Source organism: Amphibalanus amphitrite, unplaced genomic scaffold, assembly GCF_019059575.1.
Source record: "Amphibalanus amphitrite isolate SeventyFive unplaced genomic scaffold, NRLGWU_Aamphi_draft 000653F_arrow, whole genome shotgun sequence".
NCBI classification, from domain to species: Eukaryota; Metazoa; Arthropoda; class Thecostraca; order Balanomorpha; family Balanidae; genus Amphibalanus; species Amphibalanus amphitrite.
This window is the reverse complement of record NW_024882147.1, coordinates 283230-299214: the sequence shown is the minus strand read 5'-3', so window position 1 is coordinate 299214 and position 15985 is coordinate 283230. Positions and strand designations below refer to the sequence as shown.

Below are 15985 nucleotides of genomic sequence, written 5' to 3'. Positions count from 1 at the left end.
TGTCAGGTTATCCGTCTCTAAACAATCACAGATCAGGAAAGCCGTTCGACCGTGTAGAGCCGGTCACGACTTCGGACCCGAGTTCTCCGACTCTATACCCTCATTTACTAGGATGCACACACTCGCAGCGCAGGGCGGAATAAGCAATAGTGTACGCCTTGATTGCAGTAGCGGGAAACTCTTTTCCCGGACCGGGTCTCGGACATTCCCAGGATTACGCGTATTTTCATAGGGCTTGAACAGCAGCAGTGTTATTGCAACTCCAGCTGACTTTGATCTCTTAGTCGTCTTCTTTTGCTTGATGAATATTACGCGGCTTTTCCTTGAACTCGTACATTTTCAGAAAATGATTCAGGCTTCTGAAGTACTTTTGCACAAAGTTTTAGGCTGTGGAATGTTAAAATGTGCCTGCCACGTGGACGTGTCTACCAAATCCTGAATTCGTCGAAAGGCGCAAGACTTATCGCCAACGAATATATACATACATGTGTCCCGTTACGGTCGTCTTTTTACTATGTAAGCTGTATTATCCCCCACCAAAAACAAAAAGCAAAAAAGAAAAAAGAAAAGAAAAACATAAAATAGTAGCGTGTAGTGTCTCTCCAAAAATATTTTCTTGGTTTACCTGTCCTTCTGCGAACTCTAAGCGGTGCCATCGGCGATAGGTCACCGGGCCAGGTCTGTTTGGGTTGGCCGGGCCGGCCGGTCGGCGGGCGCCGGTCCCACCGGGGCCGCCAGGCCCGGGGCCGGATTCTGGACCGGCCCCGAGCCGCTATTGTCTTTAGACTCCGGACTCAAGGGGCGTGACAGGGCGGCGATTGTCAGGCTGGGCATTGGACAGTTTGTTTACCAAACTAAACGATTCTCCTGTCGGGCTGGAGTGTCTGCTTGCCTGTTGACGAGTCTGCTTGTTGGTCTGGTCAGGCAGCTCGCTGGCAGTGAGACTTGCTTACATTTGAATGGTCTGCTTGCTGGACTGAGCCATTTTCTCGCTGGACTGAGTCGCTTGCTCACCGGACGGAGCCGGCCATTTGCTGGACTGAATTGCCAACCCGCCGGACTGAGCCGTTTATGTAGATGCTGGACTGGGCCATCTATTCGCTGGACTGAGCTCGGTTGAGCCGTCCCCTTTGACCTGAGCCACTTACTCACTGCACTGGGTTGTGTGCTCGCATGCTAGTGATATGGCTCAGGGTGGAAAAGCTCAGACACGGATTCAGAGAACACAATGGTCACGGAACTTCGGTTGGTTCCTGTGAGTATCGGAAGAACGTTGAGCTAGCAGCGCTGCTGTCTGTGTTCTTGACTGCTAAGAGCTGGCAATGACTTTATATACACACGTGCTGACGACGACGCGTAATATATCGCATTCGTCAGGCCCGCATAGTGCAAACATCCGGTGGTATTACATCATAAATTGTCCAAAACTATTAACATTTGCTCCACGGAGCTTGCAGGTATTTTCTGCGTGTACAATGGAGGGCATTACCACTTGGAAACGACTACTAGATCAATTTTATTACGACACTCTTACAACAATCGACATCGAACTCCTGTTATAACTCTGCCGTGCCTATATATCTGCTGTATGTACTGAGTCATTAGCGTCCGGGTATTCTACCTACTCACACAACGTCCGGCACCTGTGTGTCGCACATCGGATTCAGTCGTATGATGCAACAGTAATGTCAAAGGTAGACATCATTACAATAATGATCTGCTAATCGTCATAGGGCTGGATGCATAAATTGGGTGTTTGTGACGCATTTGTGTTGAAGGCTGCGCGTAGTTTCCAAGTCGATGTCCATAAATTGAGACGGCACCGAGCATTTGTAGACGGAATTGGGGAGGACAAGATGTGTTTATGGATTATGCTATAGACGCGCTTCCATTAGACATCCAACGAGACGTTGAACGCATCTTACTGGCGTGGAATTCCCTAACCGTTTTTCACTTTATTAGAGCCTTCATGATAATTTTTCGTAAATGTTATCACATTCAAAGCTTCTTCCGTAATCATTCTCCCCCGGTACTCTTGGCTGCGCCACCGGGGTATAGACCTTGAATTCCGTCGATCCTTCTGACTCTGACATAATGACCCTGATAACCTCACGCTGACGTGGTCTGACCTGTGTTGACCTCAGTGGACCTGTGCTGACCAGCTCCGCCCTACACCCCTGTTGCTGACCTGTGACCTCTGTGTTTCAGCGGCAGCACGTACGAGGGTCACTGGCAAAACGGGCGGCGCCACGGTCTGGGTGTGGAAACACGCGGCCGATGGCTCTACCGCGGCGAGTGGACGCAGGGCTTCAAGGGCCGCTACGGCGTGCGCCAGTCGACCACCTCGTCGGCCAAATACGAGGGCACCTGGGCCAACGGCCTGCAGGACGGCTACGGCTCCGAGACGTACGCAGACTCAGGTGGGTCCCACGGGCCAGGAGTGACCCAGTGAACTCAGGTGGGTCCCGCACGGGCCAGGAGGGTCCTAGTGAACTCAGGTGGGTCCCGCACGGGCCAGGAGGGTCCCAACCCAGTGAACTCAGGTGGGTCTTAGCTGGCTCAGTGTGTCCCGGTCAAGCCTGGTGGGTCTCAATAAAGTCATTGGTAGTGCAGATTAAGTGGCAACATTGTTTTGCAGCGTAGTGTCAACACGTCGGTATCGATATTGCTACTAGCCACGAGATAAATTTTAAAATGAAAACTGCAATAGGTCTTGTAATCACTTCGACCAGCGCCTATTTTGATCGTGACATTGGACAATGAACACCCTCACCACGTAACTCCTGTCCAATGTCTATTGTCCACTCTGTCCATTGTCCACTGTCAGTATCCATTCGGGGCCAGCTGACCATCTGTGATCAGCCGGCTGTCCCACCGCTGCCAGATGCGATCGGCGTCAGACAGACACCAGAGGGGACCGCTGCTGTACCGCCTGGCAGCCTTCCCCCTGACAGTCCCTGGAAGGGCGGCGGGGAAACAGTGGCCCGCAATCAGGCCGTATTGCTGCATTGCGACGCTGTGCATGTGCTATGCAGCCAGGCTGCATGGTGAAGTTTTTTTTTACAAGCATAATGCTGAGTGAACTTCCGGCAATCCGGTTCGCTTTCTTGTCCCCGAAGGTATTGCACGGGAAATTTTTGTTTGTGTGTCATAGTTAAAATGTTTGTTAGTCTGTTCATCAGTAACTCTAGTCTATCTATTCTGTCTGTCTGTCTGTCTGTCTGTCTCTCTGTCTATCTGCCCTCCAGCTAGGGCTCCAGCCTCCAAAGTCACCCGGGGGGAGGCGCGGGCAGCAGGATCGATGCCGGTGTCAATATCGCCGGCACCGCCATTAGTGTTCCGGTGCTGGTATCGGTGTCAGCATTGACGTCGATCTCGGCTACATTTACGGTGTCGGGTGTCTTGGTGCGTCCGTGCCTGTATCTACTGCAGTGTCAGTGTTGGTGTTCGTGTAGGTGTCAAAGTCATTGTTCATGCTAATGCCGGTGTAAGTGACGACCGACAGATATCGTTGTTGCGGTGTCAATGTCGTTGTCATAACCGTCATTCTTGCTGATGCCGGTGTTGGTGTTGGTGTCAGTGTCAAAACCTTTGTTCTTGTAATGACCGAGTCCTAGCCAATGTCAGTGGTGTTAGTGTCAGTGTCAGTGTCAGTAGTTGTGTCGGTATCGGTGCTCGTGTGAGCGTCAGTATCGGTGCTTGCAGCGCCAGTATCGGTGTCTTTGTAGTGGATAGCAGCGTCCTGCGATGTCAGTCTCACTGGGGTCCATCCCAGCTATATTTTATATGTGGCGCCGCCCCGCCTCGTGACCGCGGAGAACTGTCTGGAAGGAGAGAATGGGTGTCGGTTGGTCCAGCCCCCGTCCCCTCGAGACAGAGGCGCCGGGTGCAGCCGCACTGCGTCATTCCAAGCCCATTCGTCCCATGTAATACACTAAAGTTCTGCGGAAAATTGGAAAACGGACGTGCCATCTCACGGCGTTCCTGCATACATGCCGGAACTGACATTACAGATTACCTACATACATTGTGCTGCATAACGAGATGGGTGCCTGCGGTATTCGACTAACAAAGAGCCATCGAAGCCGTTACTGCTGTGATGATGGGCGCTGAGACGCGAACAGTGGTGTGTTTGGCTTGTTTTCAAGCGGGCTGAGGTATTCGGCGGCCAATGCTGGACACCTGGCACCGGTCGGAGGCTGGCTGGCCGGGCCGGCGGGGCGACCCGCGAGCGCTGCCAATTTGGCACAATCGGCCCCACCTTCCCGGAAGGAATGCACTAAACTGATACACAGTACAGCGTGATAGCGGAGATTGGGAAGTTACCTTCACTTTTTGCTGCACGCGACTGCAATATCCGGAATGTGGCTTCTAGACTGCCGCGCTTAATAATGTTTCCCATGTGACGTTACTGAATTGATGTCGCGTTTCTCCTAATCGCTAGACGGTGACAGTCTGAATGGATCCAAATGAAGGCGCAGTCTGAATGAAGGCGACCATATATCTGCCAGCTGCCGCAGACAGGAAATGCAGCATGCATCGCTGCTTAGCAAATGTCTGTTGCGAGTTCTGCGTTGACAGCTCAAATGCTATACATCTACCACAGCACAGCTAAGTTCATCTATCGGCTACGCATGACTGTTAAATGGTCATGTAAATGGTCCAACTCGCAACGCCGTAGCTGAAACTGTGCGAGACGGTGCTCAGAGGATAGAGGTTCACTTGTAAGAAGACGGGACGGCATAGTAGATAAGACGGTAGTTAGACGTTATGGGTGAGACGGTGGAATATAGTGGGACGGTAAGAGTGGCTGGACGGTGGAATAGTGGGACGGTAAGAGCGGCTGGACGGTGGAATAGTGGGACGGTAAGAGCGGCTGGACGGTGGAATAGTGGGACGGTAAGAGCGGCTGGACGGTGGAATAGTGGGACGGTAAGAGCGGCTGGACGGTGGAATAGTGGGACAGTAAGAGCGGCTGGACGGTGGAATAGTGGGACGGTAAGAGCGGCTGGACGGTGGAACGGTGGCGGAACAATGTTACGGTGCGACGGGAGACAGGAGGACAGTGTGACGCTGGGACGATCTAACGGTTGGACGGCAGAGCAGCGAGAGTGCTAAACGAACGGTAGAACGGTGGAAGACGATGTAGTGGTGGAACGGCGGAGAACGATATGGCGGTGGACGGCGGAACAGTAGTGATACGATGAGACGGTTGAACGGTAGAATGGCGGAACGGTGGAATGGTAGAGGATGATGTAACGGTGGGACGCCAGTGATGGAGAGCGGGGTCCGGCTGACTCACAGTCACTGTCCGCAGAGGCATGCCCCGACCTGGCGGCGGGCCAGGGCGACCCGCCCACCGACCGATGGGACGGCATACTGGGCGACCGCTCCTCCCTCCCCTCCCCACCCCGCCGACCGATGGGACGGCATACTGGGCGACCGCTCCCCCTTCCCACCCCGCCGGCCGACGGGACGGCATATTGGGCGCCTTCTCTACCCTATCTCACCCCAGTGCAGACACCGCTGTGGCGGAATCACTACACTGAATCGGCATCTACTTCGTGTGTAGGTCCTGTCCTGCGATCTGCCGATTCAGAAAGACTGTATTATCATATAACTCTGTCGTTCTGTCTCGGTCGTCTGCCTGAGGGCATCCGATTCATTTCAAACAGCGTGGAACACCCCATTATGTGACAGCGATTAGGCTTCTGTGTGCAAAATGAGGCGCTGTAACTTCGAAATTGCCGTTGTTGAGGCTAGACGAGTTAGGATCGAAGGTCGAAATCACCGTGGTGAAAGTTGTGTTAGTGTTGGCTCCAAACTGCTCGATGAGCGTTAGGTGCAATGGTCACGCGTCGGTGTCGCCGCCGCCGAGCGCTACAATTTGACGGGGCACACCGAATAAACGTCACAAGCTATGGCCGTAATTCGCGGGACAACACTTGATGACCCGACATAAAACCAGGCTAGTTGTCTTTAGCGAGCTTTTGTGGTAAATTTTCACCGCTGAACAGCCCTGACAGTTAATTGTCTCCACCATAAGTCCCCTCATACCCTATAAATATTCCGAGGGCGTCGTTTCCGGCATCGACCCGGCGAACGGCGGTTGGGACCAGCCTATCAGGTGCCGCCTTCGGCGCCGTGACCGAGCCTTGTCCTTATTTCACCTTCCGCGCTGCTCCTGGAACTTTGGCTGGTTCTGCACCTATCCTACCCACGTCCCACCCCATGACCTGATCGATTTCCAGTATGACCGACCAGCTCCCGCACGGCGGTTTTTTAGCCTGTGTGACCAGCCATGATCCAGTGCGTCCCATTCTGAATCCTTGTGGCCTGGCCTGGTCCTTTTTCACTAAGACTGATCTCTAAAGTGACTTGTCCTGACCTTTTATGGCCCACTCTGGTTTCGTGTAACCCTTTGCGTGTCACCCTTCCTGGCCTTGGAAAACTCGGTATTACCCTTGTATTTACGATAAACAGCGACTTATGAACACTGTTAGGTCCGAAGAGCAGTACCTAAACAACTAAAGCCAAAGACAAAGAACACTGTCCCTACACTATCCCTCCTGTCCCTCCTGTGCCACCCGCAATGCCGTGTGGGACCCATCCTCGAACTCTGTGCCGCCGCCGCGAACGGTCACCGGTCACGGGCCGCCTGAGGCGCGGCGCACGCGGCGACCCGACGTTCCTCGCCCCGGCCTTGTATGGCCTCCGCGACCTTGGGTGACCTTGGACGGCGGCGGCGCACACTGGTCGGAAACGCTCCAGCGAGAGGCCAGCGGCCTTTCCGCAAAAGTTTTTTGCTTGTTATTCCACAACTAGTGAAGCAAACTTCATAAAACTTTGCATACCTTCTCTGTCATATGTAAGCTATCATTTGGATGTCAAGCACTAAATATATGACGTGAATCTGTTAAGTTATGACGTCATAATTGAGTATAATACAGGATCTAGCACCACTTTAAGTCAACAAGGGAAATTGGGAGCTGCTATTCCGGCACCGGGAATGGTTTCATGCACTCCTTGCAAGGTCCAGTGCTTGACTTTAGCATTGTTGACTTTGCGTGACGTCATTTATGACGTCACTAAGGCCATGTAAGTTGTTCGTCAATAACTCCTGATCAGATGGAGCTAGAGAGTCGGGAAAGCCACCATTGGACTCAGGAAGACCTGCCGAATCGAATGATATGCGATATGACCTCCTTCAACCATTTTCGTGACCTGAGGGGCTCCGACCTGACCTTGACCCGAGGTTGATGATGCAACCCCCCTAAGGTTTTTCGCGAATAACTCGCGTAAAAAGCGGCCGATCGCGACGAAACTTTCAGTACCATCGCATTGATCAATTTTACACCTACCCTGAAAATTTCATGACCCTGACCCCAATGACATTTGACCTGTGACCTCTTTTCCGTGACCATGTTTGGCCGAAATCGCGATTCGGCGTATATCGGCTCGCATTAGCCGCGCGTTTGCAAGCTTTTCGTGGTTTCAAACGTTCAAACATGTGATTTGATGTTGCTCCCATACATTAGGATGGGTGTCAAGGTCACCTGAAGGTCAGGTCATTGACCTTTGGTGACCTCGGGTGACCTCGGTTCACTTTTTCGAGTTTTACATGTTTCTAGGCTAGTTTTTGAGCTGAATTCTAATTTAGCAACCATTTGAACATTTACGAAGTAGTTTTGGCGCCTTCGTATAATGTTACGAAGCTGTCAGAGGCGGTTGACACGTATTACGAATACCCGTCGCAACCCCTACCGGTTGACCTGACCTGACCTGACCCAACCTGGTCTAAATGCTTAAAGACATCATCTCTGATCAAAACTAATACGATATTCGTGATCAGCACCCCGGAAAACCACATAGCAGCCACAATTTACAACTTTCTAACAGGTCCCGATTTTCCCGGTTTTCGGGTCATTGACCTGACCTGGAAGGTCACCCGATGACCTAGGACCTTAAAGTTGGGTATCGTCGGCTTCCTCTCGTGACGGGCAACACGCTCGTTTTTTCCGCGAGGCTCTAGCTCGATCAGGGGCCAAACGCGAGGGGGGTCGTACCACCCCTCCCCCTTGTGCCGTCGAAGGACGCAAAATGGCCTGTGCCGGCGAGGGTTAAGTTGACTTCACCCGAACACCAAGTATAGCATTCAACGCGCCTGAGCTAGACAAACACGATTATGCCAAAATCGCGGCAGTGCGACCATTTTTGGCAAAGTAATTAACCTAAAACCGAGCCCGTGCCTTGTGGCACTTACCTGACCTAAGAGGTCACTGGCTGACCTAAGACCTTAAAATCGGGTAGTACCTAATTTTTGCGTCTTATAACGGGACACAAGCTTGTTTTTTCCGCGAGGCTCTAGCTCAATTAGAGGCGAAACGGCGAGGGAGTTGTACCAACACTCCCCGGTCAATGTAGAAAACCAATCAGTCCGGCCAGGGTTAAATACCGGAATTGTGATCTAATATAAAAAGACGGCCCAAGGTAACCCGACTTCAGTGACAGGTGTCCTATATTTGCAGCGTCTTATATTCACGAAGGTTTCAATTTCCACTTTCTTCAGCCGAGTGATGGTTGTCAATAGCAAGGCTCTCTAAATGCAAGCCGTAATCGCCACGCAATATGTGGAAGGCTTTTGATGTCAATACATACATAAATGCATGCATACATAAAACGCGCTTTTCACAAAATTCATAAACTCAAGCGCATCTGTTTTTAATGACCAGTCAACTACGCATGGATGCGTGCAGGCCACACAGGTCAGCGTAAGCCGGGCGCGGCGACCGAGCCGAAACTGGGGCGGGGCGGGCGGTAGTTGGGTAGGAAGAGCGGCTCCTGCAAATTTTGCGCAAATATGCGCAGTTAGCTTTTATGTTGCCCTGGTATAGATTTAAATCCTACTTCATCTCACAAAAAATCAGAGTGGAACTAGATGGGACTACCTGTTGTTTCCTTACCTAAACTTTGCAGTTATATTCCAGAATCACTGTAGGAGAGCCTTCATAAAAAAGCTATAGTACATCTTAGTCAGGGAAAAAGTATACCAAAAACTTTGCACTGACCAGTCGGCAACTTCATAACGAACATTTTGATGCATAATATGTGGGATTTCAATTTGGTGTCTATCAGCAATAAGACTCTGAATATCCGGCTCAAGAAACCTCTTGCTCCGCGTCAGTTTCCGAGTTCTGGGATACCCCATCTTCGGGGGCTGATTACAGCTATTTTTGGTCACCCGGATTAGTTTTTTTGGCCTAAGTATAATAATTTGATCAATTTCAAATCGATCTATATAAAAAATAATCCGAAACTCCGGAATCGCCCGTGGCCTCTCGTGAGGGCGTTTCCGACCAGTGTGCGGCGGCGCGGTCACAGGGCTCTGTTTGGTTGGGTTGTCCGGGATCGGGGTCGGCGAGGGCCATCGCATCGCCGCCACTCACACGGTCACAGGAAACATGACGCTTTATGGGAGACGAGCGACGACCGGTCATGCGCGCGATAATGACAAGCACGACTGGGTGGTACGTTATGAAACGGTCCCTGTGTGTGTGAGCTCTGTCACGGGAGCATACCACGGGGTACAAATGAGCACATGTCGGGAAAGGGAAAAGTTGTGTGGCAACCATCAGGTATCAACAGCGGCAATGTTGACTGGAGAACGGATTGCCGGCTATGATGCGGAGATTAACATTGGTCAGCACTTCATTAAACGGAAAAATGTGATGCCTCCCATGCATTGTTACCGTGAATTACTTGCAAACTTACACCAGATTTAGTTTCAATGAAGTTAGGTGTAGAATGCAGATGCATCACTCTCTTTCAGCAACGCTTTCCATTCATTTATATTCACACATCAACCTTAATAAATTGCTTCTTTAGCAGCCCACCAATACACAGTGATGCAAATGGGGTTCACGAGTGGCCATAAATACCAAAAAGTCAAGTTTACCAAACCGAGTAAATCGCGATATGGCTAACGAAAGAAATGTTTGGTGCATCTGAAATCTCATGGCTTTCATGTTTTTGTCAAAACCGGCCTTGTGTATGATTGTCAGAAGTCGTGACATTTTCTATGTCGTAAAATGGCTGTCAGATACTTGCAAGTTCAAACGCCGCTAGCATGCGTTCATTTAATACAAACTACAAAAATTATACATGGCAATGATCCCTAAGGCCTGCTGCTTCTCATGCTGGGTCACAAAAAGCCGTATCTCTTTTCGTTTGGCGCTGATCTAATCATCTGTCATCATGTTGCAATAACAATTTTTTAGTGAAAAATATTTGCTTTCTTTTCACCTACAGCAGCTAACACAGTGTGTGCCCGTTAGTGCACCATACTATAGCATTCCCTAATCATTTCTAAGCCACACCGTGAAAGAATTAAGGCGCTAGCACAGGGCAGACCGGCGCTATTGAAGTTTTTGTCCGGCGCGGTCCGGTGCCGCGGTCGGGGCGGATTGCTTTCACCGCGGATTGCAATCTCGACAGACGTTTGACTTTGACCTGCTATAAGTAGGTCAAATATTGACCTTAAGTCAAAAGTAATATGCTCACTCGCGAGATCTTGTCAAGGGCAATCCGTTGGTTTTTATTGCAAGGCGCTAGGACACTTCGTTCAGGAACAGGAGAGGGATGCAACGGCGAACCCCCGCTGTGGCCGCCCGCCCGCGGCGCGGCCGCCCGCCCACCGCGGCAGCCGACCGCAACGGACGAAAACCTTAGTAGCGCCGGTCAGCCCTGTGCTAGCGCCTTAATTTTTTCACAGTGCGGCTCAGAAATGATTAGGGAATGCTATGGTATGGTGCACTAACGGGCACACACTGTGTAAACTGCTGTAGGTGAAACGAAAGCAAATATTTTTTAGTAAAAAACAGCGATTGCAACATGATGACAAATAGTGAAATCAACGCCAAACCAAAAAAGGTACGGCTATTTGTGACCCTGCATTAGAAGCAGCAGACTTTGGGGATCATTGTCATGTATAATTTTTGCCATTTGTATGAAATGAACGCACGCTAGCGGCCTGTGAACTTGCGAGCATCTGACAGTCATTTTACGACATAGAAAATGTCACGACTTCTGACAATCATACACGAGGCCGGTTTTGACAAAATTATGAAAATCATACTTTTCAGACACCCCAAACATTTGCCTGACTGGCCATATTACGTTTTATTCGATTAGGTGAACTTGAAATTTGGGCCTTTTCGGTACCTATTTATGGCCACTCGTGGACCCCATTTGCATCACTGTGCAATATGACCCCACCCGTCTCTCGGCTCGACAGGCACATACCAGGGCCAGTGGCAGCGCGGCTTCCGGCATGGCTACGGCGTGCGCACGTCCTCTTCATTTGGCGCTGCCAGCTCCTCCAAGAGCAAGGCGCACCACCAGTCGTCGGCCTCGCTGCGAAGCGAGGGAGCCGGGGAGCCGACCGCCGAGCGCGACCGGCGCATGGCCGACACGCGCGGCGGCTTTGTGCTCAAAGCGCGCTCCGACGAGCCGCCACCGCGCCGCGGCTCGCTCGTCGAGAAGAGCACCACACTCAGGAAGAATATTCTACAGGTGAGAGTCAGTAGACACTGGAATGGTAGGGTGCAAGGGGCTCGAACATTTTAGACATTGTAGGATTTCTGGCTCATCATGACTCAGCGCTGCAGCTGCTTCATTATGATACTCTGTCCATTCATCATGTTCTCATTTATTATTTTGTCTTCCGGATGATCTATGATTATTTGTTTACGTGACATCTGATAGAAATTCATTAGTTTCGCCACCATCTAGCGCCTGTCCGTCCTGGTGACTTATTTCAACCAATGCACATGAAGTATCGTTATCAGTGCTGTTTTGAAGTCGTGCAGCGTTGCAGCTGAGCTCCAACAGTGCGCTCTCCGGCTGAGTGACGGCAGCTCTGTCCGGTATATCTGTCACCAGTCTCGGCCACGGGCCGGCGACCTGCTGCCGCTGCAGGTCGCCGCCATGTGATCCCTGGCCGCCGCGCCGCGCCCCACGGCGGCTCTATTTCGGGCCGGCCGCGCGAATCAGACCCAGCGACCGGCGAGGCGGCCGCCGCGCTCCTGGCGAGCCACCGATCAGCCGCTGGCCGCCGATGGAGATCGGAACACGGCGCCGGGCGCGGCCAACCCGACCCTAATGACCGCTGCGTCGGCACCCATCACCCTCACCCGCCCCGTCTGATTTCCGCCCGCCTCTGAACCACGCCCTCTTCCGCCTCTAACCCTCTTCCTCACCCGTCTCTGACCCCGCCTCTGAGCCTCCTGAACCCCGCCCGTCTCTGAGCCTCCTCTGACATCCCCTCCCCCCGTCTAACACCTCAGGGCCTGCGGCTGCGGAAACAGCGCAGCACGGGCGACCTGGAGAAGCGCGGCACCGGCAGCAGCATCCGCTCCACCAACAGCAGCGTCTCCTGGATGTCCACCGACTCGGCAAAGTCCAACATGACCAACGGCAGCTTCCACACAGAGTCCAACGGCAGCTTCGTCGTGGAGGTCAGTCGGTGTTTGGTTTACAGGACCATAGCCAAGGGAAAGTAATGCAGGTGATCATCGTTGTTTGTGGAGTCGAAATTTATACATTAAATGAAACGATTTTGAAATGAACAATGTTGATGTTTGGCTGATTTGTGACTTCTTGGGAATCAGGTATTTATGCAGTAGGTAATTACCTATCATTTATTGAGTTCGAAAGTTTACTTATGCTTTTTCAGGAGTTGAGTGCTCATTAATCTACCCTATCAGGATATACATTCATCTGTGTATATCCGTCTACCTTTTATTTAAGTGATGTTTTCAGCAACTATAGGTCTTCCCATGCACTATGAGCCGGACAGAATGTCCTCCATCGCAGACGACCAGGAATGGTTGTTCAATTGTGCATGGAGTGATGCATTAGTATACATGTCCTATCCATATTCGATCTATCGCTGACTGGAATATGACAGCGCCTATCCGTCAACGTTTGCTTATGCACAATTCAGTTTTTTGTGGACGAGCACGGCGCTTGCGTGACAAGGTGGTAAGAGACGGGATAGGAACACGACCAAACCTGGCGTGACCGCACAAGACCGGTGTCTAATCTGTTGCTAAGAATAGAAAAAGTAAGGTGAGGGATGATCGGCAGATGAGAAAACGCCCGTGTCTAATGAGAAATACCGTCAAGCATCAAGCTGAATGCAGGGCAAATCTTATCGATCGTGTGCGGTTGGCGCTGTGCACCAAATAAGTAGATCTGAGTTTCTTTTCACCCTCCCTCTCCCTCCCACGTTGATTCAATGATTCGATCAGTTTCGTCTCCCATATGGTCAGCTATCGAATATGCGGTCCTACTGAGCCACCAGCGAGCGATGTCTGCTGATAGACTGTGCCGCAATACAGTCGTGTACGGCGGCACAGACTACCAGCGCAGGCATCCCGTGGATGGACGTAGCATGCGTCCCATAGAGAATTTGGACGGACGGAGGATGGTTTTTTGCTTACAAGTTAGTAGTTACATTCTGTAAATCTCAGTGTCTCAGTGTCTCAGTGCCTCACCCACCCATCCATGCAAATCGAGAAAATTATTACAAGTAAAACTGTGAAAAGGTACGCTTAGCGAATTGAGCAGCCTCAGTGCATGTCGCGGCCGGTAGCAGCAATCGCTGGCCACTGACTCTTTGTTGTGTACTGACTGCCGATGTTATCGTTGCCAGGACGAGCAGCTGGACAGCAGCACCACGGAAACCTACATGGGCGAGTGGAAAAACGACCGGCGCGTCGGTTACGGCGTCTGCGAGCGCTCCGACGGTCTCAAATACGAGGGCGAATGGTACAACAACAAAAAGTACGGCTACGGCGTCACCACCTTCAAGGACGGCACGCGCGAGGAGGGCAAGTACAAGAACAACGTCATTATCACGTCCAACAAGAAGAAGCACCTGTTCCTCATCCGGTCGGCAAAGTTCCGTGAGAGGATCGAGGCGGCCGTCAACGCGGCCAACCGGGCGTCCAAGATCGCCCTTCAGAAGGCAGACATCGCCATTAGCAGGTCAGTTCAGTTGGAAAACTCGCGTGTCAGTAACTGTCAGTCACAAAACAACGACTTTATGTTTCTGCTGGGAGTATTGGCGATGCAGGAACTTATCGTTGATGGCGAATGGTGAGGGTGACGCTTAGCTGTGTTGACCAATACCATGAGTAGCCAAAATGTAGAGACTAGGGGCTCCGCCACCGGGGAAGGAGGTTTTTAAGCCTCAGAAAACCGGCAGAACTGCGAACGTTATCTGCAGGCCTGTCCGTACCGGGCCGCAGCTGCAGCTCGTGGTGCGGTGTTCCGGCTCCACTTAGCCGCGTGACACGGCCGTGCAAATGGCCGGTACCGCGTTAGGCCATTACTGCCGGCGTCTGGTGCGCCGTCCGTCCGTCTGTCGACCGTCGCCGGCCGCCAGGCGCCGAGTTCATTGCCGGGTCCCGTGTCACCAGCTGCCGTCTGGTCGGCGTTGGCAGCCGGCCGCTGTCGCCAAATGTGGCGCCGCCGCGACAGACGCGGCGCTCCGGCGACCTGGACTGGCTGGGCCGGGCCGGCTTTATAGGGAGCTGACGACTAACCGACCGCGTCAGCGAAACGTCACCCAACCATCCCAGTTTGAACGTGGCATATTTGAAACATAATAATATGTCACATGCTTTGGTCTAGATTACATTCCGGTGAGGTTCTAAGAAACTTGGCTTTAGGCTTCATCTGATTAATTTTAAATTGATAGACCGAATATGAAACGTTTGTTTTGGTATAGTTATGTAACACATAAACTTAAGTATTATTTTCAAATTTTATTTCAAATTTAGCGTCTATCGGTGATTCACACGAATGGACGACTGGATATGGACGCTACTTGACCTCAGAAGTGTACCTACTTCACTTTCCTGGAGAGTGGAAATTTTGGCGAGACCGTGATGTCCGAAACATCCAACAAAATCCTGTTGAAGTTCTCTCAATAGCACAATGCGCGCCAGGCCGCTCCCCATGCCATTTCGCTTCAGTCTATAGCCCAATTTTCATTCAATGCGGATGCGGCGGTTTATTTTCCGCCGTCGGCCGCGTCCGTCCGGGTCCGTACAGCTCAGTATACGGGTGTTGTGTGACGGTTCCCCGTCCGCGGCCGGCCCGACCCGCTCTGCCCGCCGCCTATTTGTGTTGGCCGGGGAAGGCGGGTCCGGGATGCGACGGCAGAACAACACGGGCGCTGTAGCGGCGCCGGCCGGACGAAACCCGCTGTTTACCGGCGCCCACTTCTGTTTACCGCGATTATCCCTTCGCAGCACCTCCGAGCAAAAATGAGAGATTCTTACCGGTGAAGGAAGCGTCGGTTTTGGACGGTTTTGGATGCCGGAAATGTCGAAACGTTCATGGGAATCAGTGCTGTCTATTATGGTCTGCATTTAGTCCGTGAATTATGCGGTAGTTGGTCATCTCTGACACTGCCGTAGGTATAGTCTTGCCATAAGATATAGGCCAGAAAAGCGTGGAAATGCTTAATGCGTCATGGGACATGCAATATGTTGGACTATAATGGGCTTTAGATGTGTTGTATGGATATGGAGTTCTCAGATGTGAATACGAACATGCATTCGTCTCGTATTTACGTCTTTCATTACCTACGGGGACAGTAGACGTGTACGCGCGACATTCAATATTCCACCATTAAATGACGTGCTCGATAGATCCACTAAATATTCACCAATTATCAAACCCTGATGGGCACGTAAAATTAGGTAACTCCCGAAACTCTGAGATTGTAGACCGAGCTCTTCGTATCCAAGACTTCTCCGTCCCAGGACTTCCTGTCTGCTCAAAAGACCGTCTGTCTTTGAGCATTGAGAGTCGATAACACGGCGTATGGGTTTACCAAGATTCAATTTACCGTCTGTCACGTCTCCGGCTGCACTCCGACATCAGATCAAAGTCAACTTTGGAAAGAACAACT

General features: G+C 51.5%; 1 protein-coding gene across 1 annotated transcript in view; it reads left to right on the top strand.

The window, feature by feature from the left end:
- The window catches only part of LOC122364046 (junctophilin-1-like), a 36412-nt gene that overhangs the window by 6805 nt on the left and 13622 nt on the right, over window positions 1–15985 (top strand). The window contains exons 2-5 of the mRNA XM_043334083.1: window positions 2209–2420; window positions 11294–11571; window positions 12345–12515; window positions 13715–14049. Of these exons, the coding sequence (XP_043190018.1) occupies window positions 2209–2420; window positions 11294–11571; window positions 12345–12515; window positions 13715–14049 (996 nt within the window). The remainder of the gene's footprint in view (window positions 1–2208; window positions 2421–11293; window positions 11572–12344; window positions 12516–13714; window positions 14050–15985) is intronic.